Source organism: Podarcis bocagei, assembly GCF_964188305.1.
Source record: "Podarcis bocagei genome assembly, chromosome: 9".
NCBI lineage: Eukaryota > Metazoa > Chordata > Lepidosauria > Squamata > Lacertidae > Podarcis > Podarcis bocagei.
This window is the reverse complement of record NC_138134.1, coordinates 70080551-70106110: the sequence shown is the minus strand read 5'-3', so window position 1 is coordinate 70106110 and position 25560 is coordinate 70080551. Positions and strand designations below refer to the sequence as shown.

Below are 25560 nucleotides of genomic sequence, written 5' to 3'. Positions count from 1 at the left end.
GGGTCTTCGCTGCGAGAGCACATTCATCCGGTATTATACCAGCTGCACTGGCTCCCGGTGGAGTACAGGATCAGGTTTAAGGTGCTGGTTTTAACCTTTAAAGCCCTATACGGCCTAGGACCCTCGTACCTACGGGACCGCCTCTCCTGGTATGCCCCACAGAGAAACCTACGGTCTGCAAATAATAACATCCTCAAGGTCCCAGGCCTCAGAGAGGTTAGGCTGGCCTCAACTAGAGCCAGGGCCTTCTCGGCTGCGGCTCCAAACTGGTGGAATGCTCTGTCACAAGAGACTAGGGCCCTGCGGGACCTGACATCTTTCCGCAGGGCCTGCAAGACAGAGTTGTTCCGCCAGGCTTTTGGTCAGGGCGCAGCCTGACTCCCTCCTCTGGCAACCTGCTCAGAATTTTGCTTAATTGGTTGCCATCAATTTGATTTAATTAATTTTTATAATGAAATATTTTTAGATTGTGTGATTATTTGACTGATTATTTGATTGTTGTTAGCCGCCCTGAGCCCGGCTTCGGCTGGGGAGGGCGGGATATAAATAAAATTTATTATTATTATTATTATTATTATTATTATTATTATTATTATTATTCAAGGCACCCCAGGGTGCCACAACACACTGGTTGAAAACCACCCATCTAGAGTCTAGACCAGCCTTTCTTAACCTTGGCTTAACTCCCATCACCCTTGACCACTGGTTCTGCTAGCTAGGGATGATGGGATTTGCAGCCCAACAACAGCCAGGGACCAGAGGTTGAGAGGGGCTGGTGTAGAAGGAGAAGTGAGTGGTGTTTTTGAGTGTGCCTAGAAAATACCCTATGGGACGCGGGTGGCGCTGTGGGTTAAACCAAAGAGCCTAGGGCTTGCCAATCAGAAGGTCGGTGGTTTGAATCCCCACAACAGGGTGAGCTCCCGTTGCTCGGTTCCTGCTCCTGCCAACCTAACAGTTCAAAAGCACAAAGTGCAAGTAGATAATTGAGGATGGTGAATCCGAGGAAGGCGGCTGGACCTGATGGCATCACTGGAAAGGTGTTGAAGGGCTGTGCGGATCAGCTGGCGAGGGTCTTTACTAAGATCTTCAACAAGTCCTTACACCAGTCTATTGTCCCACCCTGCCTGAAGTCGTCAACTATTGTCCCTCTGCCTAAAAAATCCACAATCAGTAGTTTGAATGACTACAGACCAGTTGCACTGACTCCAATCATCATGAAGTGTTTTGAGAAACTGGTGCGCCGTCATATTATTTCTTGTCTTCCATCAACTTTTGACAACTACCAGTTTGCATACAGGGCAAATAGATCCACAGAAGACGCTATCACCACCACTCTCCATGCTGCTCTGTCCCATCTGGAGCAGCCGGGGAATTATGTGAGGCTGCTGTTTGTGGATTTTAGCTCTGCTTTTAACACTATCCTCCCCCATAGACTGGTGTCCAAGCTAGAGACGATTGGACTCCCCAACTCCACCTGTCTCTGGGTTTTGGATTTTTTGTCAGAACGTTCTCAGAGGGTTAGAGTAGGGTCACATGTGTCTACAGCCCTTAGCCTTAACACCGGCTCACCACAGGGTTGCGTGTTGAGTCCCCTGCTCTATGCTCTCTATACGTATGACTGTACAGCCATCTACTCCAGCAACAAAATCATCAAGTTTGCTGATGACACTACGGTGGTGGGGCTCATTTCAGGAGGGGATGAGTCCGCCTATCGGGACGAGGTGGAGCGGCTCTGTGTTTGGTGTGGAGAGAACAATCTGGCTCTTAATACGGCTAAGACCAAGGAATTGGTGGTGGATTACAGGGAAAAAAAGGCGGACATTCAGCCCTTGTATATCAACGGGGAACGGGTGGAGAGGGTGGCGGAATTCAGGTTTTTGGGAGTGACTATGGATCAGGGCATGACTTGGAGCGCAAATACCACTGCTCTGGTGAAGAAGGCCCAGCAGAGAATTTATTTCCTCAGACTTTTAAAAAAGAACAATCTGAGTGAGAGACTGCTGGTGTCCTTCTACCGAGGCTCCATAGAGAGCATACTTACATACTGTATTTGTGCTTGGTTCTCCAGTTGTACAGCTAGGGAGAGGAAGGTGCTCCAGAAGGTCATAACCACAGCCCAAAGGATTATTGGTCACCCTCTCCCACCTTTGGAAGAACTGTACGGTTCCCGTTGCCTTAGGAAAGCAAACAACATCCTGCAGGATCCATCTCACCCGGGATACAGTCTGTTTGCACTACTGCCTTCTGGCAGGAGGTATAGAAACATCAAGTCAAGGACAAATAGACTGAAAAACAGTTTCTATCCAAGAGCTGTGGCCTTTTTGAATGCTGTAACTCGATAGTGAGATCTGGGAGTTTTTGGGGGTGGGTGTGGGTGTGGTTGGAAGGTGGTTTGTTTGATTGTTGTTGTTGTTTTGCTTTTGTTGTTTTTAAGGGATGGCATCCAATTTCGTTGCACTTGTGCAATGTTGCACTAGTGTAATGACAATAAAGAATCTATCTATCTATCTATCTATCTAAATAGGTACTGCTCCGGAGGGAAGGTAAACGGCGTTTCCGTGCGCTGCTCTGGTTTCGCCAGAAGCGGCTTAGTCATGCTGGCCACATGACCCAGAAGCTGTACACCGGCTCCCTCAGCCAATAAAGCGAGATGAGCGCCGCAACCCCAGAGTTGGCCAGAGTTGGTCAGGGGTCCCTTTACCTTTACCTAGAAAATACCCTACTGTTCAAAGGCAATATTTATATTTGTTGCCCCGCCCACTTTTGCCGCTGGCCCCACCCACCATGGTCATGTGGGCCACAGAAGGCTCTCCAGCAGGGAACGAGGCTCCTGGACTCAAAAATATTTCCCCTGACTGTTACAAACTAGAACCACGCAGGCAGTTTTTGAAGAACAGTTGAGTTTATTCAGACTTGTTGCAGGACTACAGGGACGTAAGGCGAAATTAGAGAAATTTGAGGGCTCTGATTCTGAAGTCTCCTTCCACCTTGATGTAGCTGATGGTCTTCAGGCCCAGCCGGTTGGGGAAGGTGAACTCGTGACCCTCTGCCAGCTTCACCTTGATCTCCGCAGAAAGAAAAATGAAGGAAAGCTGGAAGAAGCGGTAGGAGGAGTCGTGAGAAAATCAGGACACTAAACACTTTACATGCCCTGAAAGACTAAAAGGAATGGCAAGGAATAGACATTGGGCATTCAGCATTTCCATTTCCTGTCTGAGGCTGCTTCTACCCAAGTGCTTTACATTTCAGCCGAGTCTGAGGCACTTCAGAGCCCAAGGACCAGAGTTGTCTTAATCCATGGGTAGGCAAACTAAGGCCCGGGGGCCGGATCTGGCCCAATCACCTTCTAAATCCGGCCTGTTGGCGGTCCGGGAATCAGCGTGTTTTTACATGAGTAGAATGTGCCCTTTTATTTAAAATGCATCTCTGTGTTATTTGTGGAGCATAGAAATTCATTCATTCCCCCCCCCCAAAAAAAATATAGTCCAGTCCCCCACAAGGTCTGAGGGACCGTGGACCGGCCCCCTTCTGAAAAAGTTTACTGATCCCTGGACTTAATCCCTCATGTTACAAGCAGGATAAAATGGGGAGAGGGGTGTACCATATTAATGTTTAAACCTGTGAAAATGCTCGCGACACAAAATGTTACACAAAGTAACTTGCAATATATTTAGGGGCACAAACATATGGGAAAATGAACGATGATGTCAAAACATTAAATTAACAAACAAACCACAAATCAGCCCCCAAGAAAAAGAAAATCCCCCGTGCTATTTCTTTTGAGAGGAAACTAGAGTCCTGAGTGGTGGAACAACACTACCATAGAGTAGGGAACACTGAACAGTCCACTTGGAAATTTCATTTGCAGGAGGAAGGTGTTAGTCAAAGGATTATTGGCCTCAATGTCTTCACAGTGCCCATAATGCCTTGGCTAGGAGCAAGGACAGTTAGCACACACAAGTTGGAGGCAAGGAAGGTTTCCCCAACACCAGTTGCCGAAACCACAAGAGGAGATTATTCTTGTGCTGGGCAGTGCCAGATTTACATATACAGTGGTACCTCGGGTTAAGTACTTAATTCGTTCCGGAGGTCCATACTTAACCTGAAACTGTTCTTAACCTGAAGCATCACTTTAGCTAATGGGGCCTCCTGCTACTGCCGCGTCGCCGGAGCCTGATTTCTGTTCCTATCCTGAAGCAAAGTTCTTAACCCGAAGTAATATTTCTGGGTTAGCAGAATCTGTAACCTGAAGCGTATGTAACCCGAGGTACCACTGTAAACTAAACAAGCTATAGCTTAGGGCCCCACTCTCTTGGGGGCCCCAAAAAAATTCAAAGAAAAAAAACCTGTATGGACCAGGGACGCGGACTTAGAAAAAATATTGGGGGGGCCCGGGAAAGCTCATGAATAATAAATAAGCTCATGAATATGCAAATAAAGTGGCTCCGGCCCTAAATAGGGCAAGCCACGCCCCCCCAGCCAGCCGATTGGCTGGCTGGGAGGTGTGGCCAGTCGGGATTCCCCTGTTCTCGCGGGATTTCCGGCAGTGCCTTGGCAGTGGCGGTGGTGCTGCGAAGCAGCGAGGCAGGAGCCCCCGCCCCCGGGGATTCCCTAATCTCGCGGGGGACGGCCGGGGCTCTCCGATTAGGGCGCGCGGCTGGCTGGCTGGCGAAGGAGCAGGTGGGGAGGAGGCGGGGGACGGCGGCAGCGCTCTGCTGGAAGGGCGCCCGCCCGAGATTATTGGGGGGGCTGAGCCCCCCCCAAAAAAATTTTGAGGGGGCTCGAGCCCCCTCAAGCCCCATGGAGTCGGCGCCTATGGTATGGACTTTGATCAAATACGTATTTTGTTGTGTGCAAATGGCTTTAGATACCTATTAGGTCCATAAATTACCATAGAGCACATATTCAACACAAAAAACAGTGACAATTTGTAGTGGACAAAGGACAGCTGGACATATAAAGGGCCCCATTATCTTCAGTAGCTTAGAGCCTCATCAAACCTAAATCCGGCTAAGGTCCTGCTTGCAGGTTTTCCACAGGCATCTGGCTGGCAGTGGTAAGAACAGGACACTAGACTGGCCTGATCCAGAAGGCTCTTATGTGGAAGAGCAAGTGGGACTCTTGATCTCAGGGTCATGGGTTTGAGCCCCACGTTGGGCAAAAGATTCCTTCATTGTAGGGGGTTGGACTAGATGACCCTCAGTCTCCCTTCCAACTCTACAATTCTATTAGAACAATAGAAGGTTATCGCCCAAGCCACTGTTCCAGCCTTGCATTTTGCACACAGAATTCTCCCAATGAGCAGCCTCACTGCAGCTACAGTGTTTGCTCAGGCCAGATGCAAACTGATATACACCCAGAATTAAGACAGAGTTGCTCATTTGTACTGAAGACGCATACCGTATTTTTCGCTCTATAAGACGCCCCAGACCACAAGACGCACCTAGTTTTTGGCGGAGGAAAACAAGAAAAAAAATTTCTGAATCCCAGAAGCCAGAACAGCAAGAGGGATCGCTGCGCAGTAATAGCAGCGATCCCTCTTGCTGTTCTGGCTTCTGGGATAGCTGCGCAGCCTGCAATCACCCCATAAGACACACACACATTTCCCCTTACTTTTTAGGAGGGGGAAAAGTGCATCTTATAGAGCAAAAAATACGGTAATTTACATAAAAATCACCTCCATCTATATATATATTTTTGCATGGCCTCCTCCAAGCTTGGAGTGGAGCTGATACAGAATGCAGAGATGAGATAGCACAGATGAGAATCACAGGAGGGAAAGAACCTGTGTGCAGAAAACTAGCTCCTCAGGGAAGGCCAGGCTAGAATCCTTACATGCTAGTTTTCTATAGGCAAAGGTGAGCTGGCCTGTGCACATATTTATTTATTTATTTATTTATTTAAAAAAACACAGAAGTCTTATTCAGTCAAGCCAGACTTCAAACACCTTCATTCCAGTTCTACACATATAAATAGCATTTTTTGAAAGGAGGAAGGTCTTCCTTCCACACCCTCTAAGGAAGGCACCCCAAAACTTGGCCCTCCAGATGTTTTTGGACTACAATTCCCATCATCCCTGACCGCTGGTCCTGTTAGCTAGGGATGATGGGAGTTGTAGTCCCAAAACTTCTGGAGGGCCGAGTTTGGGGGTGCCTGCTCTGGGGTCTTCCAGATGTTCAGGTATTGCTCCCATGCCTGACCATTGGCCATACTGGCTGGGGTCTATAGGAGTACAATAATAATAATAATTTATTATTTATACCCTGCCCATCTGGCTGGGCTTCCCCAGCCACTCTGGGCGGCTTTCAACAAAATATTAAAATACAGTAATGCATCAAACGTTAAAAGCTTCCCTAAAGAGGGCTGCCTTCAGATGTCTTCTAAAAGTCTGGTAGTTGTTGTTCTCTTTGACATCTGGTGGGAGGGCGTTCCACAGGGCGGGTGCCACTACCGAGAAGGCCCTTGCATGAAGGCTGCAGGCCTCCCAACTCGTGTCCTCTGCAGAGGAGCCACTCTCCTGCCTGCTCCATTCGCACACGGACCTTGGATAAGACTGCCACACCCTCACCTGAACTTTGGCACCTTGTTCGAAAGGGAAATCGGTGATTCTCTGTTCTTTCCCCCATACGCTGTCTTGCAAGGAGTTGCACACGATGGTGTTCAAAATGGTGTTCTCGTCCGTCTGGTAGTCAAAGCGGGGGTTGAAGTGAAGAACGAGGTTGTCGCGATCACGGCCCAGATGCACGACAAAACTTGAAGAGGGTGGAAAACAAGAGCATGGAGGTTAAGGCTTCCTGGACTTCTGTATCAACAAACAACTATGCAGCCCCTCTCCTGGGCATCTTACCTGTATTGCCAAACAGTGAGAACATTTAGTGCTGTATTTAGGTATCGACACCATATAACACCGATCTTGAAAGACTTACATTGGCTCCCAGTACGTTTCCGAGCACAATTCAAAGTGTTGGTGCTGACCTTTAAAGCCTTAAACGGCCTCAGTCCAGTATATCTGAAGGAGCGTCTCCACCCCCATCGTTCTACCCGGACACTGAGGTCCAGCGCCGAGGGCCTTCTGGTGGTTCCCTCACTGCGAGAAGCCAAGTTACAGGGAACCAGGCAGAGGGCCTTCTCGGTAGTGGCGCCCGCCCTGTAGAATGCCCTCCCACCAGATGTCAAAGAGAACAACAACTACCAGACGTAGAAGACATCTGAAGGCAGCCCTGTTTAGGGAAGCTTTTAATGTTTGATGTATTACAGTATTTTAATATTTTTTGGGAAGCTGCCCAGAGTGGCTGGGGAAGACCAGACAGATGGGCGGGGTATAAATAATAAATTATTATTAATTATTATTATTATCATCATCATCATGAGAACAGTAGCTTTAAAAAGAAATAAAAATAAAGCATGCTTCAGGCACTAATGGTGCTGAGAATAACACAGGAATTAGCAACCTAAAGTAGCATATAGACTGGGGTTTCAAAAATTGGTTCTCCAGCTGTTTTTGGACTACAGTTATCACCCATGACCACTGGGTCCTGCTAGGTAGGGATGATGGGAGTCCAAAAACAGCTGGAGACCCAAATTTTGGAAACCCTGATATAGACTGTTGGGGTGGCAGGACAGACCCCCAAATCTGCTTCCTTCCCCCATGGCTCTTAAGTGCCTGAACTCGGTGGTACCCCAACATTTCCCCTCTCCCCATGGGTCACTTGAAAACCACCACAGGTCCGCATAGAGAACTTAGTGATTTTTTTTCTGCGTGTTGTAATGTGCTGCAACAGGTGCTGTAGGATTTTGAATGGCATTTTTACAGACAGGCTGAGGGCCACCTGAACGAAGCTCGCAGATCAGAGTTTGGAGAGCCCTGTCATGCAACAGGAGTCACAAAGTGTGAAATATAGGATTCTCCACACTCCATCCTGGCACTGTGGGTTAAACCACAGAGCCTAGAACTTGCCGATTAGAAGGTTGGCGGTTCGAATCCCTGCGACGGGGTGAGCTCCCATTGCTTGGTCCCTGCTCCTGCCAACCTAGCAGTTCGAAAGCATGTCAAAGTGCAAGTAGATAAATAGGTACTGCTCCAGCGGGAAGGTAAATGGTGTTTCCGTGCGCTGCTCTGGTTCTCCAGAAGCGGCTTAGTCATGCTGGCCACATGACCCGGAAGATGTACACTGGCTCCCTCGGCCAATTAAGTGAGATGAGCGCCGCAACCCCAGAGTCGGCCATGACTGGACCTAATGGTCAAGGGTCCCTTTACCTTTACCTATTATACTAACTGAAGCCATGTGCTGATATGAATAGCTTGGGGGGGAAGCAGGTGAGGTAGCAACTTCTCTGTACTCCAAAGCAGTAATATGAATGCACCACAAGAGTCTCAAGACGCTTTCCTCCTTCTCAACTTACTCTTTGGCATCCGACGAGATCCTCCCTTTCACTTGGACAGTGTCTCCATGCATAAGAACAAAATCCGTTGCAACCAGCCCCTAGGGAAGAGGGAAACACGTCTTCAGCTGCGATGGTGGAATGGTGAGATTTAGGAGGGAAAGAAGCAAGAAAGTGAAGGCTCTTACATTCGTTGGCTTGGCGTGAAACCGGGTCCATGGATCAATGAGGGCACTTCCTAATACCTTTGGGACAGGATAAGAGGAAGGAGTCACCAATAAATCAATAGGCAGAAGCACAGAGCATTTCATTTACTACAGCCAGTGTTGGGAATACCGGTACAAGTATTGCCAGATCTTTAGGACTAGCAGTTTGCTAGTCCCACAAAGAAGCAATTACTTCTCCCTCCTGCCATGTTATTCCCAGCAGCAAACTCCAATTAAAAGTGCTAGTTTCACTACCTCTTATAGGGAAGCCTAAAGACGCTGTAAACAAACCACAGATTATTATTTTTTGCATACTCACTCAAACACATGAATGAATGAATTTTATTATTTCGGTCACAGACCAGTTCCAGCCCACATACAATATCAAAGAAATCATCAAACACGTTAGGGGTACATTTGAATTTGCAATGAGGTATAACAGGGACAATACAGATATAGGAACAGTTAAAAATATATATAAATTAAAACTTAATCACTAACATATAACCTAAAATTATCATTTAAAACCTTAATCATTATAATAGCACAGCTTGTTCCTTAGGTTTTATGGCAATCGCAGAGAATTTGGCCACCCTTAACGTGATCTCAGGATCCTTGTCCTCTACCAGGGATTTTAGATATTGAAATTCAGATTCATTTGGGGATTTTTTTTCTTCAAACACACATTTCCAAGCCCTCTTCAAATCTTGCCTTTTCTGTGAAGCCTCAATGCCCACCCCTTCTAGAAAGACTTTTTGAGTATGCTGAACTGCATAGGCATACATCCGCCTCCTAAATTACACTTATCTCTCCCACAGGTAGACGTTTGATTGTAAGCTCTGCAGGGCAGAGACCAGTCCCCTTTATGCTAGAAAGCACAACTGTATGGATAGCACACCATCATCAACAACAACAGAGGACAGCCCTACTAACGATGCACCAAGAATAGATTTTCAAGAACCCCAAAGCAAGAGAAAAAGATAGAAGTCAGGCATGCAATAGCGACACATACAAAATGTGTTTTTTTCCTAGCTGATACACCACTTCCCAAAGAGACCTATTGATGCTTATAAGTTTCTGGCCTTGTTTGGGTCCTGCTGATTGTAAAACAATCTCAATATCAATAATCTAAGAGTAACAGTAAAGAGGACTCACGGGATCCATGATGCAATCTCGCTCGGGTCCAGCGACGCCTTCTCCCTTCCAGTCTCAGTTCTGTGCCTCAGCAAAAGAAGTACCAGCCTGCTACCTTGCAAAAAGAAAGTGCCCCGTGGTGCCTTTAAGTAGCTGGGGGGAAAGGCACCACCTGACAAAGAGGATCTGCTGTGACTGGAGCTCTCTAGAAATGCAAGGAGGAGGAAAATCAGGGTCAACAAGCAGCACAGCTGGCCTGCTTTGAAGGCAGGAGAACAGTGATTACACTGGGGAAGAAATTTTTTGTTGCATTGACACCTGCAGTTGTTGTAACCTAATTTCGATGTGCTGATTTCATATCTGAAGTTGGTTTTGTTCTGTAAGCTCTAGCTTTTTGCAATTCATGTTTTTCACCTTTCACCATAATCTTCGTTTTTCATAATGCAAGAATTCAATATTTTATTAAACACATAGCCAAAGTAGTACAATATGAGTATAAATGTAAGTGACTTATAAAGCATTAAACATGACATGTATAGCATTGAAAATGACATGTATATCTATGTACAGTTGGAGGTATGCAAAAAAATGTATTGCCTTGGGATATGCAGTATACTGGGGAACAAAAAAAATTCCATTTTCTTTTGCATGAGATTTTTCAACTGTTCTTATATGTTCTTTCAATGCTGATATACATTCAAATCTGAAATCGATTTTCGTGTACTGGTACATGCTAGAGACACATTTTTGTCTGCTTGAAGAAGCCATGGTCCATCTAAAAAATACAAATATTTAGGTTTAAAAAACTGTAAAAATTAAGAAAAAATAAGTTTGCAATACAATAATTACCATGTGGTTAGGGTAGATCAACATGTCAGTGTGCACTTATCCCCAGTGTAAATATGACATATCAGCAAAAGTCGTAAACTGAAAGATAACTATAGCATGTACAGAAAAATCGATTTCTAATTTGATATCATCAGCATTGAAAGAACAGCATTGAAAGAAAAATCTCATGCAAAGGAAAATGGGGGGGGGGGTTCCCCAGTGGCTGGTGCTATGTCTTCCTGCTGCCCTTCATTCACCTGGTACCCTCCAGATGCTTTGGCGGCCCCAGCTCCCATCAGGATTAGCCCTCACCTGTGCAGGTTGGGGTGATGATAGCTGTAGTCCAAAACATCTGGAGAGGACATCCTTGCCCTGACTCTTCCTCCAAGAAACCCAGGATGGCCTACATGGTTTCCTCTCATTCACATCACAACATTAGGCCAGAAAGCAACTGAGCCAGTGGAAAAGGAGGAGTTAGAGCAGGGTCTCCCAAACCTAGGCCTCCAGCTGTTTTTTTTGGACTACAACTCCCATCATCCCTAGCTAGCAGGACCAATGGTTAGGGGTGATGAGAACTGGAGTCTGAAAACAGCTGGAGACCCACGTTTGGAAAACACCCTGTTAAAATACTTTTATTGGTCTTCAGTGTGGAAGGGCTGGAGCAGGGGTCAGCAATTTTTTTCAGCAGGGGGCCGGTCCACTGTCCCTCAGACCTTGTGGGGGGCCGGACTATATTTTGAAGGGGGGGGAATATGAACGAATTCCTATGCCCCACAAATAACCCAGAGATGCATTTTAAATAAAAGCACACACTCTACTCATGTAAAAACACCAGGCAGGCCCCACAAATAACCCAGAGATGCATTTTAAATAAAAATACACATTCTACTCATGTAAAAACATGCTGATTCCCGGACTGTCCGTGGGCCGGATTTAGAAGGCAATTGGGCTGGATCTGGCCCCCAGGCCTTAGTTTGCCTACCCATGGGCTGGAGAATAAAGACTGGATTGTGGCTGAGATGACTGGATTGTCACCTGTCCCAGCCTGACATGACTCTAACCAGGCTTCCTTTGAACAAGTACATTGTGGCATAATATTTTAAAAATATAAAGTTCATAAATACAACATTTCTATAAATACAGATTATTTTGGAGGGGAGATAATATTGGGTTGCATCTAATGTTGGTCCAATGCTGGGGAGGGGTGCGCATTGTAATTAATCGACATTGTTGACAGGTCCATTAATTTCTCCTCATAGTTGTGCAGGGGTGAAGGTCAGGATGACCAATAGAGAGCCAGGCTAAGAACCTCTGAAGCCATATTATAGGGCCATCTAAAAGCTAAAAGCACAAAGCCATTTTAGAAAGCTAAAGACTATTTCTCTTTCTCATGTTTGTCACTTTGCCACCTTTTGCAGAGGCAGCAAGCATGCAAGCTTGTGGGTGCCGCTAGCTTGCCCCTGCAGGAAGTTTGCTAGTTGAGGTTAAGCCATTTCTGAGAAACGACCCCTGACAAAGGCAAGTAGCAGGATGTTTGCTGACCGCCAGGCTCCAGAGATAACGCTTAGGTGTGAAGTTGCTAAACCACAAGGACATTTCTTGGAAGCGGGGGGTTCAGGGGCACTTCCTGGAACTAGTACAGAGGTTAAGTAGATTATAAGCCAGTAGCGCCACCTAGTGGAATAGGCAACTTGGAACCGAAAGGACACACCAAATTTATTCATTGGTTGAGCTTTAATGAATATGCATCAATGACCATAGGAAATTGTCAATCATTGGCTAAAGGGATGCCAAGGGGCTGAACTGTGCTTTGCAGAAAGATATATAAGTTGACTGCCCCAAAGGGGGGGGCGGGCATTCTTCATTTTCCTGAATGCACCCTATTTGCTTTTTGTCGGACAAAAATCCAAATAAAAACTTTTTCTTTAAGAAACTTTGCTGCCTGATTTTTACATTCCTGGTCTGAATACCGATGTCCCTTTCATTTCTGGTGCCAAAAGTGACTCGGATCAGAAGGACTTTAAGTGTCCTCAGAGACCAGGAGGCAGCTCCCTTGCCCTCTGGGCAGAGACAGGGGAGGGTCAACACCGAACCTTTTTTTCGGAGGGGGACAGAAGGCAACTTGACCCTCTTGCTGTATCCTGGGACAGAGGACAACGGATTTGAAGAGCCGAGGTTGGGAGGACAGGGCAGAGAAAAGCCGGCTGGGGTGAGTACATGGCAACAAGCCCTGAGGGGATAGAAAATCCTCCTTTTAATTAAGGAGAAGGGAGATCCTGATCAAATCTCCAGCGTGGATAGTGGCATTAAGGAGAAGGATTGATTCCTGACAACCACCCACGCTTTGGTATTAGGAAGGAGAAAAGGGGGGGGCACAGGGTGGATAGTGTGTCGTGCAAGCGTCCAACGAGAGAGGCATTTTGTGCATGTATGTGTGTTACCCCGGGGCATTCCCCTGGGGTCGTAGCAACAAGTACTCCATTTCCCAGTCGGGCGACCGCACCTGGGTGAGAAAAGTTGCGAAATGAATGTGTGAGTGTTTGGTGTGGGGACGCTGTACAGGGCCATACTGAAAATGGGAGGGGGGAGACTTGAAAGCCTTGAAAGGTCCAGTAATTCCCCTTCAATGTATGTTAAACAACTTCAAGGAAGGACCAAAATCAGCATAGACCAGGGGGGGGACATCCTGACCAGATTCCCTATATAGACAACTGGCTGAAGGTGGTAGATGACAATCACCCCCCCCCCCGGTTGAAGAAATGCAGGACTGAACATTGCAATTCACTCCCTCATGTCAGGTTTTGGAGAGGGAAGATGTCCAGAAGAAGTGCAGTGTTTATGGAGAAGAGTGTACAGAACAGTAAGCAGTTATTACTGCATTAACAGAGGAAAATAAAAAAAAAGAGCATGAAACAGGATGCTGCTATAGAATTAATGTAACAGGATCTTGAACAGACAAATGAAGGACTTAATAGATTAAACACAAGTCATTTAGAAGAGAGGTCTCAACTAATTCAAGACCTCCAGAGGTATGGAAGAGAATTTGACAACCTCAGAGAGGTTTTAGCTGAGAAAGACAAAGAAATTTCTGCTATTATTTCAAATACAAATGTGTATTCTGAGCAGATTAATATTCTGAAATGTCAGATCAAGTGCAAAGAGGATGAAATGCAAGACAGGGAAATAGTGTTGTCTAAGGCTGAAAGGGAAGTCCAGTTACTGAAAGATCTACAAACCAAAGGTGTGAACAGTGGAGGCAGAAAGCTTTCAGAACTTTCTGAACAGTTAAGTGCAATAAAATCAGAACTGGCTGAGGAAAAAAAAAAATTGAAAACGTTAGTAAAACAAAAGAGAATGAAGAATTTGTTAGGCAAAACAAAGAGACTAGCCAAACAGTTAAAGATCTTCATTCTACAATCAATACTTGTGATGTTACTTAAAACAACAAACTCATGGAGTGTGAGTCACAAATTAAATTGCTTAAAGAACAAATAAGTAAATCAGCTAAAAAATTGCAAGAAACAGAAATAGAATGTAAGGAGGAAACAGACCATCTTAAATCCCAGGTCGATGAACATATCTCTGTAAAGGAGAAATTGAACAAGTTACTAAAATTAAAAGAAAAACAAAGAACAAAGTTTTGTGAATGAGCTGAAATCAGTGAAAGATTCACACAACCAGCTCACTTTACAAAATGCAAAAAAAAAGGGATGAAGATTTAGCTAATTTATCCAGACAACTTGCTGAACATACTGACCATCTAGAAATTGTCAAAAGGTCACTGCAAAAAAAAAAAAAGAGGCAGAGATTGTGATATCCCTAAAAGACAAGCTTAAAGTTGTGGAGCAGTAGGCTTTTGCAGAATCCTGATCCAAGGCTTCAGTATTTTAGCAAAACCTCTAAATGAAGTTACCAGAGGAAGAGAAAGAGACCCCTTTGAGTGGGGACCGGCCCAACAAGAAGCCTTTGAGACTATCAAGCAATTAGATTCCACAGTGAAAGGCTGGCCACCCTGTCTGTGGCCTGTCGCTGCCACCGCCACACTAGTGGAAGAAGCAGACAAGTTCATGTTTGGCCAGGAGATGCATGTGAATGTGCCCCATTTGGTTCTCACCCTTATGGAATATAAGGAGGCTGAAACAGGCTTTGCCCAACCCATTGAGAAGTCTGCAGGCGCAGTGGAAGCTTGTGAAGCAGACGTGCCTGATGTTCTAGAGAGACCAAAGGGTCCTAGCCATTTTAAGGGGCAGCGTTGATTCTTGGCTGTTGGCAATACTCCAAGGGAGGAAGCCCTGGGTAGCGTGGCAGCCACTGAAGACAGCATGTCAGGCCACAGTGGCAGCCAGACCAGAGGGGCCTGGAAGCCCAGAAGGGGCTGTGGGACGCCCAGAAAGCCCAGAGGGGGCTAGAGAATGCCCAGAAAAAGTACCAAGCCCAGAGGGGGCTGAGGCTGTTTTGGGAAGTTGTTTCTACGCTTCAATAAATCTGTGTGATGGACTGTGGGCTGGAGAGAGGGGCTGAGACCTGGGAAGAGGAAGGCAGTTACAAGTTGTTCCTCAGGCAGCAGAGCACCCAGAAGTGGGGGTGCAAGCCAGGCAAGCCGTTCCAAGAGCTCTAAGAAAGCCAAAGTCTCCAAGAGTTGTTTGTGTTTTGAGGCGAAGTCCAACAGCAAAAGGCATTGCCCTGCAATTGGCAGCAGGATGCAAGGCTAATGTCCAGAAGTTGAGACGTTACTGGAAGCAGTATGGGGTCCCGGAGAGGTTGCCGTGATGCACTACAAAGCCCATGGGAGAGGCCGGGACATGGTCACTAGGGGCAACCGGAAGGCAGACAACGCGGCCCGTGAAGCAGCTTTGAAACCTCCACCAGCACTCAACGCAGCCCTCATCCCACAACTCACTCCAGACGATGTGGAACCACGCTACACACCGGAGGAGCAACAGTGGGCACGCCAGGAAGGAGCAACACTCCAGGAGGGATGGTTCCGTCTACCAGAAAACCGTGTTTTTGTGCCCCAACATCTGGCTACCGTGATTGTGAAGAATTACCACAAGTCCACTCATCTAGGGGGTCCAGCTGCCAGAGCACACCTTGGGAGACTTTTCTATATCACTAACCTTTCTCAACTAGTTGCTGCTATATCCCAGAGGTGTGTCCTGTGCGCCAAGAACACCCCCAGACAAGGCCACCTCCCCCCACCGGGTGTACAACACGTGGGCTTTACCCCTATGGAAAGCCTGATTGTGGACTTCACTGAACTACCACCAACTAGGGGCATCAAATACCTGCTTGTGTTTGTCTTCACCCTGACGGGCTGGACAGAGGCATACCCCATTAGAACAGAGATACCTCGTGAAGTGTCCAAGAAACTGTTACATGAACTCATACCCCGATTTGGCCTCCCCAGAAGTATTGGCAGTGACAATGGCCCTGCCTTCATTGATAAAGTTGTGCAAGAAGTGTGCAAGGCGCTGCAGATAAACTGGAGGCTACACACAGCCTACAGACCCCAGAGTTCGGGAAAACCTGAGCGTATGAATCGCACCTTGAAGACCCACTTGGCCAAGCTGACCCAGGAGTCAGGACTACACTCCAACCAAGAGACTGAGACTATCACCCTTTGAACTTTTGTATGGCAGGCCACCCCCTTTTGTCTGAGACATCCCCGCCAGTTTGGGGCGGGTGGGAGATCACATCACTCAGGAACAAGTGCAATTCCTGTCCCCGTGTGTGTTTGCTTCCCTTTCCAGGTACTACCTCGAGCCTACACCGTGCAGTCTCGCTGAGCCGGTCCACCAGTTCCAGCCGGGTGACAGCGTGGAAGCACAACCCCCTCATCCCTAAGTGGCGAGGCCCGTATACCGTCCTCCTCTCCATCCCAACTGCGGTGAGAGTAGCCGACGTGACTCCCTGGGTGCATCACACGCGTCTGATCATCACCTTGTGTCTGACGCTACCGGAAACGCGTTGGGCCACGGGCAACGTGATCCTGCGACTGATCATCACAAGGACTTTCACAAGGACTTTCCCCTTTTCTCTATTATGTTCTGTATTGATTTGCTCTATGTCCTACTGCCCTTTTTGCTCTATGTCCTATTGTCCTGACCCCACTGAGCCATACCAACCCTATTGGCCTGCGGACCTCTGCTACGACTGGTTCGTCTTGCCAGTGGTAAGAAATGGCGTGCTCATTGGTTATTGGGAACAGGGCTTTGATGAGGTTGCCGTATTGAAACATCCCACTACCCCACTGTGGCTTCTCTTCCACACCACTGTCCAGCGCACATGGGTACTGCTCCTACGGGAAGTTGCAGAGACGGTCGAAATCTATCGAGTTCTGGACCGCTCTTGCTGTTGTGGGGGGGGGGGACCAACTGTCACTCAGGGGGTAGAGCACTGTACCAACCCCATCTGGTAGACCAGGTCCTAATCTTAATCCAGGTGTTGCATGGGACGGAGCCCATCTTAATGCAAATATTGCAGGGGAGGGAGCCTGAACCAGGTGCACATTGAAATTGCTGAACAAGTGCCAGTAAATCCTGCAGCCCCACCTGTGGTTGTCGTGGTGGCTCGAGCCTCCCAAAAAATCCCAGAATACTGCCTGAACTACTGGGCCTGGTAACTCCACATCTAATGCCCTTGAATGTGGTAGGGTATTCTTGTGGCTGCATAAGGGTTACCACCCCAGGCTTCAGCCTCCATAGGCCCTGGTCAGAGACCACGTAGGTGACCTCCACCCAGTAGGACCAGCCTTTGAACTTTACAGAGTCTATTGCCATCCCTATAGCTCCCGAGGCCTAACAGTGTATCAGTGCCAGGCGGCCACTTTTCCCTGTGTAGAGTGGGAACGTTTTGTGGGTAGACGCTGTTCACGCCGTAGCAGGGCCAGGAGTTAGAGGCCCCATGACCTGGCCTTCGTGGGCCACCATCCCTTTGGCTTGTGGTATTACCCTTTTTGTGGTATTTCTGTGTTGGTGGTACAGTTCTTTGTTCTGGGGCACCGAACATTCCTCGAATCAGGATGTGGATCATACCCTGCCTCCTGATGGTTCTCACCTCTCAAATGGCCACAGGGTGGAAGGAAAACACCTTCCTGAATATGACAACAGCTGTAGCTAAGAGCCTGAACAGGTCTGAGTGTTACAGGCTGATTTGTACCACAAAATTAGTCTAGATGGTGCAGGTCTCCCCAGTGTATGTAGTTGAATTAGTTCTTAACTCCCAGGTTGGTCATGGTTAAAAGAGATTTTGCTTGTGATTTTACTTCTCTTCGTTACCGTATTATTCTTATCATGCTTTTTGCCTTGCCTTATCCAGATTGTACGCCAAATGGTAAGCCGCTCAGTTAATGCAGCAACACGTACCTATATCCTGGCTCTCTATGATGTTGCACCTATAGGTCCATCAAGCGAAAATGGAGAACCGTGACCGGTCAGCATTTTCGTGATGGAAAGGGGGGAATGCAGGGGTGAAGGTCAGGATGACCAATAGAGAGCCAGGCTAAGAACCTCTGAAGCCATATTATAGGGCCATCTAAAAGCTAAAAGCACAAAGCCATTTTAGAAAGCTAAAGACTATTTCTCTTTCTCATGTTTGTCACTTTGCCACCTTTTGCAGAGGCAGCAAGCATGCAAGCTTGTGGGTGCCGCTAGCTTGCCCCTGCAGGAAGTTTGCTAGTTGAGGTTAAGCCATTTCTGAGAAACGACCCCTGACAAAGGCAAGTAGCAGGATGTTTGCTGACCGCCAGGCTCCAGAGATAACGCTTAGGTGTGAAGTTGCTAAACCACAAGGACATTTCTTGGAAGCGGGGGGTTCAGGGGCACTTCCTGGAACTAGTACAGAGGTTAAGTAGATTATAAGCCAGTAGCGCCACCTAGTGGAATAGGCAACTTGGAACCGAAAGGACACACCAAATTTATTCATTGGTTGAGCTTTAATGAATATGCATCAATGACCATAGGAAATTGTCAATCATTGGCTAAAGGGATGCCAAGGGGCTGAACTGTGCTTTGCAGAAAGATATATAAGTTGACTGCCCCAAAGGGGGGGCGGGCATTCTTCATTTTCCTGAATGCACCCTATTTGCTTTTTGTCGGACAAAAATCCAAATAAAAACTTTTTCTTTAAGAAACTTTGCTGCCTGATTTTTACATTCCTGGTCTGAATACCGATGTCCCTTTCAGTTGGAGACAGACTCTTTACGTAGGCCCAGTGCAAGAGGCAGCAGCAAAGAAAAGTGTCAGCAGCAATCTTGCAGCAATGTGAATCAGCTTGAAAGGCATCTTCAAAGACTCGCAGAGACCATTAAAAATCCCTCTGCCCTCGTGGGGTGCTGTTGCATCAGCTGTTGCAGATTCTGGAGCTGCCAGTTTTTCCAATCAGGTTCTGCGGCTGTGCCTTTAACAGAAGCTGTTAAATGCAGCAACTGGGAGGTCAAAATGGCTTATCTCCCTGCTTTGGAAACCTTCGCCTACTCATTCATATAGTTCAAGGCATTTTTAAAGACACGTCCGGACAGTTTCCTAAGAGTAGAGTCACAAGTGTCCTTGCCCGGTAAACATTTGTTTGTGATTTTGTTGCTTGCATATGCATTCACAAAGTGACTAGCTGTTCCAATTCTGCAAAGGAGAAAAGCATTCCTATGCAATTCCCTCAAAGATGAACAGGTGAATTATTCCTTTAGATTAGCCCTTTCAGGGACAGAAACCTCCCCCGCACAAATTTGGCTACCTATAATGTTCTGCTGAAACAGGGACAGATGCAGATCAAACTCAAGACCTGTGTCTTTGTATTTTTAGCTGTAAGGTGTCTGAAGAAAAGGCAGGATTGAAATAATATTATGGTTATTGTTGTTGTTGTTGTTGTTGTTGTTTAGTCGTTTAGTCATGTCCGACTCTTCATGACCCCCTGGACCAGAGCACGCCAGGCACTCCTGTCTTCCACTGCCTCCCGCAGTTTGGTCAAACTCATGCTGGTAGCTTCAAGAACACTGTCCAACCATCTCATCCTCTGTCTCCCCTTCTCCTTGTGCCCTCAATCTTTCCCAGCATCAGGGTCTTTTCCAGGGAGTCTTCTCTTCTCATGAGGTGGCCAAAGTATAGGAGCCTCAGCTTCACGATCTGTCCTTCCAGTGAGAACTCAGGGCTGATTTCCTTCAGAATGGATAGGTTTGATCTTCTTGCAGTCCATGGGACTCTCAAGAGTCTCCTCCAGCACCATAATTCAAATTCTTCGGCAATTAGCCTTCTTTATGGTCCAGCTCTCACTTCCATACATCACTACTGGGAAAACCATAGCTTTTACTATATGGACCTTTGTTGGCAAGGTGATGTCTCTACTTTTTAAGATGCTGTCTAGGCTTGCCATTGCTTTTCTCCCAAGAAGCAGGCGTCTTTTAATTTCGTGACTGCTGTCACCATCTGCAGTGATCATGGAGCCCAAGAAAGTAACATCTCTCACTGCCTCCATTTCTTCCCCTTCTATTTGCCTGGAAGTGATGGGCCCAGTGGCCATGATCTTCGTTTTTTTGATGTTGAGCTTTAGACCATATTTTGCGCTCTTTCACCCTCAATAAAAGGTAATTATGGTTATTATGATTATATATATCAATAAAAGCTCTTCAGAGTTCTGCAGAACTTCCTTTTCCTTCCCTTCTGTTTATTCATTTAAATGTCTGTCCCTGTTATTAATTGTGCGAGCAGCTGAAGGGAACGAAGAGACGCTCACGGCAGAATCAAGACCCCTGTTTCCATCTGAGGCTGGTGGCATCACATCAGGCGGCTGGTTGTCACTTTGAATCTTTTCATTGATATAATTTCTCGATTTTGCAAGCTGTGCTGTCAAGGAAAGGAGCTGGCACGTTAATACAGCTTGTTGGAAACGTGGAGCATCAAAGGATGTTATTTGGCTGCCGTCTTAACTGTACTTAAGAGGAAATAAGAATCACTGAAGTCAGGGGAGGGTTTACTTCCAGGAAAGACTGAGAATAAGTGGATGCTGTCAGACAGGTAAAGAGTATTTGCAGGAGGCCTGATAGCAGCAGAGACATACTGCTGTAAGCATTAACTTTTCACAATACTTTTGCCTAAGCTATTGTTTTCTGATTTATTGGCGAAGTGGCCCCAGAGCAGGGTCATTTAAAAATCGCTGGACAGGGTCCGCTGCCAAGTGTGGTGTTATATGCTTATAGCATTAGAGGAAATAATGGAGAGTCAAAATCCATTCCTAGCTATAAGCTGGCTATGCCCTGCCGTTATGATATGCTAGATATGCAGGTATCAGAACCAGGTCCTTTTTTGTGGTGGCCCCAGGGCCGGATTTAGGTTTGATGAGGCCCTAAGCTACTGAAGGTCATGGGGCCCTTTCTATGTCCAGCTGTCCTTTGTCAACACCAAATTGTCACTGTTTTCGTGTTGAATAGATGCTATATGGTAATTTATGGACCTAATAGGTTTCTAAAGCCATTTGCACATGTAGAATGTAGGCACCCTATATATAGAAATGAGCAAACCCATGATATCTTAGGGAGTAGGCTAGCAGGTGGGGCCCATTACTCACATCATAGGAGCCTACACAACACAAAACACTGTTGCTGTATGTAGGTTTTATTTTATTTGTTTTTTATCTTGTATTTTGGAAATGTACAGTACATCCAGGTTTTTTTCCTTTAAATTTTTTTTGGGGGGGGGGCCAAAGAGAGTGGGGCCCTAAGCTATAGCTTGTTTAGCTTATACAGTGGTACCTCGGGTTGCATACGCTTCAGGTTACAGACGTTTAAGGTTACAGACTCCGCTAACCCAGAAATATTACCTCGGGTTAAGAACTTTGCTTCAGGATGAGAACAGAAATCGTGCTCCAGCGGTGCGGCGGCAGCGGGAGGCCCCATTAGCTAAAGTGGTGCTGCAGGTTAAGAGCAGTTTCAGGTTAAGAACGGACCTCCAGAATGAATTACGTTCTTAACCCAAGGTACCACTGTACGTAAATCCGGCACTGGGTTGCTCCATGCCTTTGTTATTCACTCCCCATAGACCTGTGAATCACCCTCTTGCTTCTGCCTTTTAAGACGACCTTGAAGACTTGATTTCAGTCTCTGTCTGACTGATGTGCCAATACAGTACTTGCGTTTATCTGCACCTGTTCAGTAGGTGGGGCTATTTAATAAATTGCTGATGTGATTCTATGGAAACTCTCTGTGAACTGCCTTGAGAAGGCTGCACCATGGAAATATTTCTAACAGATGGAACCCCCATGTTGAGAGGCAATATACTTCTCAATGACAAATGTTAGAATGTAAACAACATGTTCCACTAATGGTGATGCGATTTATTTGCTCCTTTTTATCTGTTTTATTGAGATCTCTTGGCTTTAATTCCTTTTATTGTGCCTTGGTACCACTCTGTGATGAAAGGCAGATTATAAATATTTTAAATAAATGGAAATAACTAGGTAAACCTTGGTGTGGGCCAGCAAAGCACTTCTTATTGTCTTCTGCAGCAGTCAAACACAATCACCAGCCCCCAAAGGTACTAAAAATATTCTCCCTCTTTATAGCAGCGGCAGGGAATCCTCCAGATTTTGTGGACTCCAAATACCATCAACCCCAGCAGGCATGGCCAATGGCCAAGGAAGATGGGAGCCGTAGTCTAGCAATATCTGGAGGGTTATAGGTTCCCCATCACTGCCATAAATCATTGTTACCTTCTGTCTCCATTCATTTCATAGAATCATAGAATTGTAGAGTTGGAAGAGACCATGCTGTATTGTTTTTAACATTTGATTGGAAGCCGTCCAGAGTGGCTGGGGAAACTCAGCCAGATGGGTGGGGTATAAATAAATTATTATTATTATTATTATTATTATTATTATTATTATTATTATTATTATTATTATTATTTTATGCAGGTCAATGCAGGAAGCTTTTGCCTAACATGGGACTCGAATCCAGGACCCTAAAATTAAGAGTCCCCAAATATCTGTTTGCCAACCATTTCCCTTTTCCTCTCTGCTCCAATTCATCTCAAATTTTCCCAATTACTCAGTGATCAGTCATTATGCTCAGATGCTGGCCGATGCCTTTGGATTCTTTTGAGAGGTCTGAGACATGGAACCGCGCTGTTGTCGCAATTCATGACTGTCAATATTGCTAAAATGATTATTATTTTATTTTCCAAAGCCTGATAGGAGGGAGAGAAATCCTAGGGAGCAGAGACTCACATTTTTCTTAATAAGTTCTGTCAGTTATGATTATTCTGATCATGAACATTTTATTTTCTCTAGGCCCTGCTGGGGGGGGGGGGATTTCACTTGGAGAAAAGCCCAGAGAGATTCAGAAATCAGCCAGCCTCAGGGATGTGCGTGTTGTCTGGCCAAAAACTTATGCCGTGTCTAAAGAGCAGTCTAACTGAGTTGACAAGGCAGAGAAGCTAACTTGGAGTCAGAGTTAGGGGGGTGCAACTGGTTTCGTCGCAATGGGTGCAGAGCCTGGGGGTGTGTTAGGATATAGTTCCGTTCCACCTTATAAGGGTACAGGCATGACTGTTGTGTGTCACATACCTGTTTACTTCCAGCACAGATCTGCTGGGAACTTCCGTTTGTATATAGCTTTTGTATTGCTGCTGTTTTGCTGGAGACGAAGGGAAGCAGACATGTTTTCCTTTGTTCCTGAACTATGCTGAATAAAATGCCTGTAAATACGTACCACCATAAAGAAGGCTGATCGCAGAAGAATTGATACTTTTGTATTATGGTGCTGGAGGAGACCTTGAGAGTCCCATGGACTGCAGGAAGATCAAACCTCTCCATTCTTAAGGAAATCAGCCCTGAGTTCTCACTGGAAGGACAGATCCTGAAGCTGAGGCTCCAATACTTTGGCCACCTCATGAGAAGAGAAGACTCCCTGGAAAAGACCCTGATGCTGGGAAAGATGGAGGGCAGAAGGAGAAGGGGACGACAGAGGACGAGATGGTTGGACAGTGTTCTCGAAGCTACCAGCATGAGTTTGACCAAACTGCGGGAGGCAGTGGAAGACAGAAGTGCTTGGCGTGCTCTGGTCCATGGGGTCACGAAGAATCGGACGCGACTAAACGACTAAACAACAACAAAAAATAATGCTTACACATGTCTCTGTCCGCCTCTTCTGCTGCAAAGAGGTTTTATCTCTGCTGGTTTGTGTGCTCAGAGTCTCTAAAGGTCTCTGGGGCTTGAGTCGCAGTTTTGATGCTGTCCTGAGAACCGGAGTATCGCCCGGCTGCCGGCCGGTGGCTTGAGCCAGCTGGGGGCCTGCCAATTGCCCTCAACTCCCAACAGCATCCCAACAGGGGGGGGGGCACCACAACTATGATGTAGAATGGAAGGCGAGAGGTGGGGGGAGCACCAAACTTTGTCATCGCTCAGGGTGCCGCTGAAATTTGAGACCCCAAGGTCTGTGGCTGGCTAGCTACATATAGAGCTGATAATTCTTGCAGGAAGCAAGAAGAATTACTGACGATTGAAGAATAGGGGAATGAAGTTAATGGACTATGCAGAACTAGATAAACTAACAGGAAGGATTCGAAACCGGCAGGACCATAAATTCACGGAAGACTGGAGTAAATTTACGGACTACTTGAAAAGTATTTGTGAAGATCAGATGACGTTTGTAGGTTTGCAAGAAGTTTTGTGAGGAGTATTATTGGAAGTATTGCAAAATTGGAGAAGGGGGAGGATGATCTGTTAAGAGATGTAAAGGCAATATAAAGTTAAGAAATGCATAAGAAGTGGTTAAAATGGTGGATCATCAGAGGTGCTGATGGAAGTCTAAAAATATTGTATAAGTGATAAGTTTTGTGGTACATTTTATAATTTATATGTTAAAATCAATAAAAAAATTTTAAAAAGATAATTGCAGGGAAAAGTTTATCTGTCCCCGTATGAAATGTGGGAATTGGTAAGAGATTGGCAGCTATCATTAAGGGAGAAGCTTTCTAGGCTGGTCACACTACATTACAACAGCAGACCTAGGTCAACGATTTGGACTACAACTCCCATCAGCTGCAGACAGCATGTTCTAAACATCTGGAGGCCCCCAGATTGTTCTACGCTAGGAAGATCAGTGGTCAGGGATGATGGGAACTGTAGTCTGAAAACAGCAGGAGACCCAAGACAGATATGAAAAAATAAATTGAAAGAACCGCAGAAAGAGGGGGAAGGAAGTCAAATTGTTAAATGGATTGTAAAATTAATGTAATGTATAAATTTGAAAAGTATTTTTTTAAAAAAATACCTCTTGCTTTAGCTGAGATTCTTGCATTTCAGGGGTTCGACTAGATGACCCTCAGGGTCCCTTCGAACTCTACAGTTCTACTATTCTATTATTGTCTGGATGGAGGGCAGAGAGGACTGCCTGAGTGCAGGTAGAAACTAGCCTACCGTACAAAGGTAAAATTCACATTTGTGGCTCCGCCCACTTTTGCCTCTGGCCCCGCCTACCACCAGCAGGAGGTCTTTGGAAGGTTGCTCAGTATGTCTCCTCAGTTGGAAAAAGATTACCCATCCCTGCAATTGTGGGAGATGAAGAGAGGCGCCATTCCAGTTGGTGCTTTCCTTGGTGGTACAGTAGTTTGTTTTCATTGTGGTATCATCGGCCACATCAGGCCCAGCCCGGAGCTTCCCAAGTCCTCATGTGAGAGGGTGGTTGCTTTCTATATACAGTGGTACCTTGGTTCTCAAACTTAATCCATTCTGGAAGTCCATTCCAAAACCAAAGCATTCCAAAACCAAGGCGCGCTTTCCCATAGGAAGTAATGCAAAATGGATGAATCCATTCCAGACTTTAAAAAACAACCCCTAAAACAGCAATTTAACATGAATTTTACTATCTAACAAGACCATTGATCCATAAAATGAAAGCAATAAAACAATCGACTGCAGTCACACAATCAATCAATCAATCAATCAATCAATCACATAGCTCTCAACTTTTCCCTTTTCTTGCAAGGAATCCTATTCGGAATAAGGGAATTTCCCTTAAAGA

At 46.0% G+C, this 25560-nt stretch overlaps 1 protein-coding gene across 3 annotated transcripts; it reads right to left on the bottom strand.

Annotated features, from left to right (window-relative positions):
* Positions 1 to 2927: 2927 nt before the first annotated feature.
* On the bottom strand, positions 2928 to 25053 carry LOC308594351 (16 kDa beta-galactoside-binding lectin-like). 3 transcript variants are annotated; one of them, XM_081207474.1, is made up of 6 exons: positions 24977 to 25053; positions 9744 to 9927; positions 8571 to 8627; positions 8404 to 8483; positions 6569 to 6752; positions 2928 to 3092 (listed from the first exon to the last, which is right to left on the bottom strand). In XM_081207474.1, exons 2-6 carry the CDS (start codon positions 9750 to 9752, stop codon positions 2946 to 2948), a joined length of 477 nt encoding a protein of 158 aa, XP_081063600.1. In that variant the 5' UTR covers positions 9753 to 9927; positions 24977 to 25053; the 3' UTR covers positions 2928 to 2945. The 3 variants fall into 3 exon arrangements, with proteins under 3 accessions (XP_081063600.1, XP_081063599.1, XP_081063601.1); XM_081207473.1 differs by having other exon boundaries at positions 25017 to 25053; XM_081207475.1 differs by lacking the exons at positions 9744 to 9927; positions 24977 to 25053 and adding an exon at positions 9601 to 9703.
* Between the last annotated feature and the right edge of the window lie 507 nt (positions 25054 to 25560).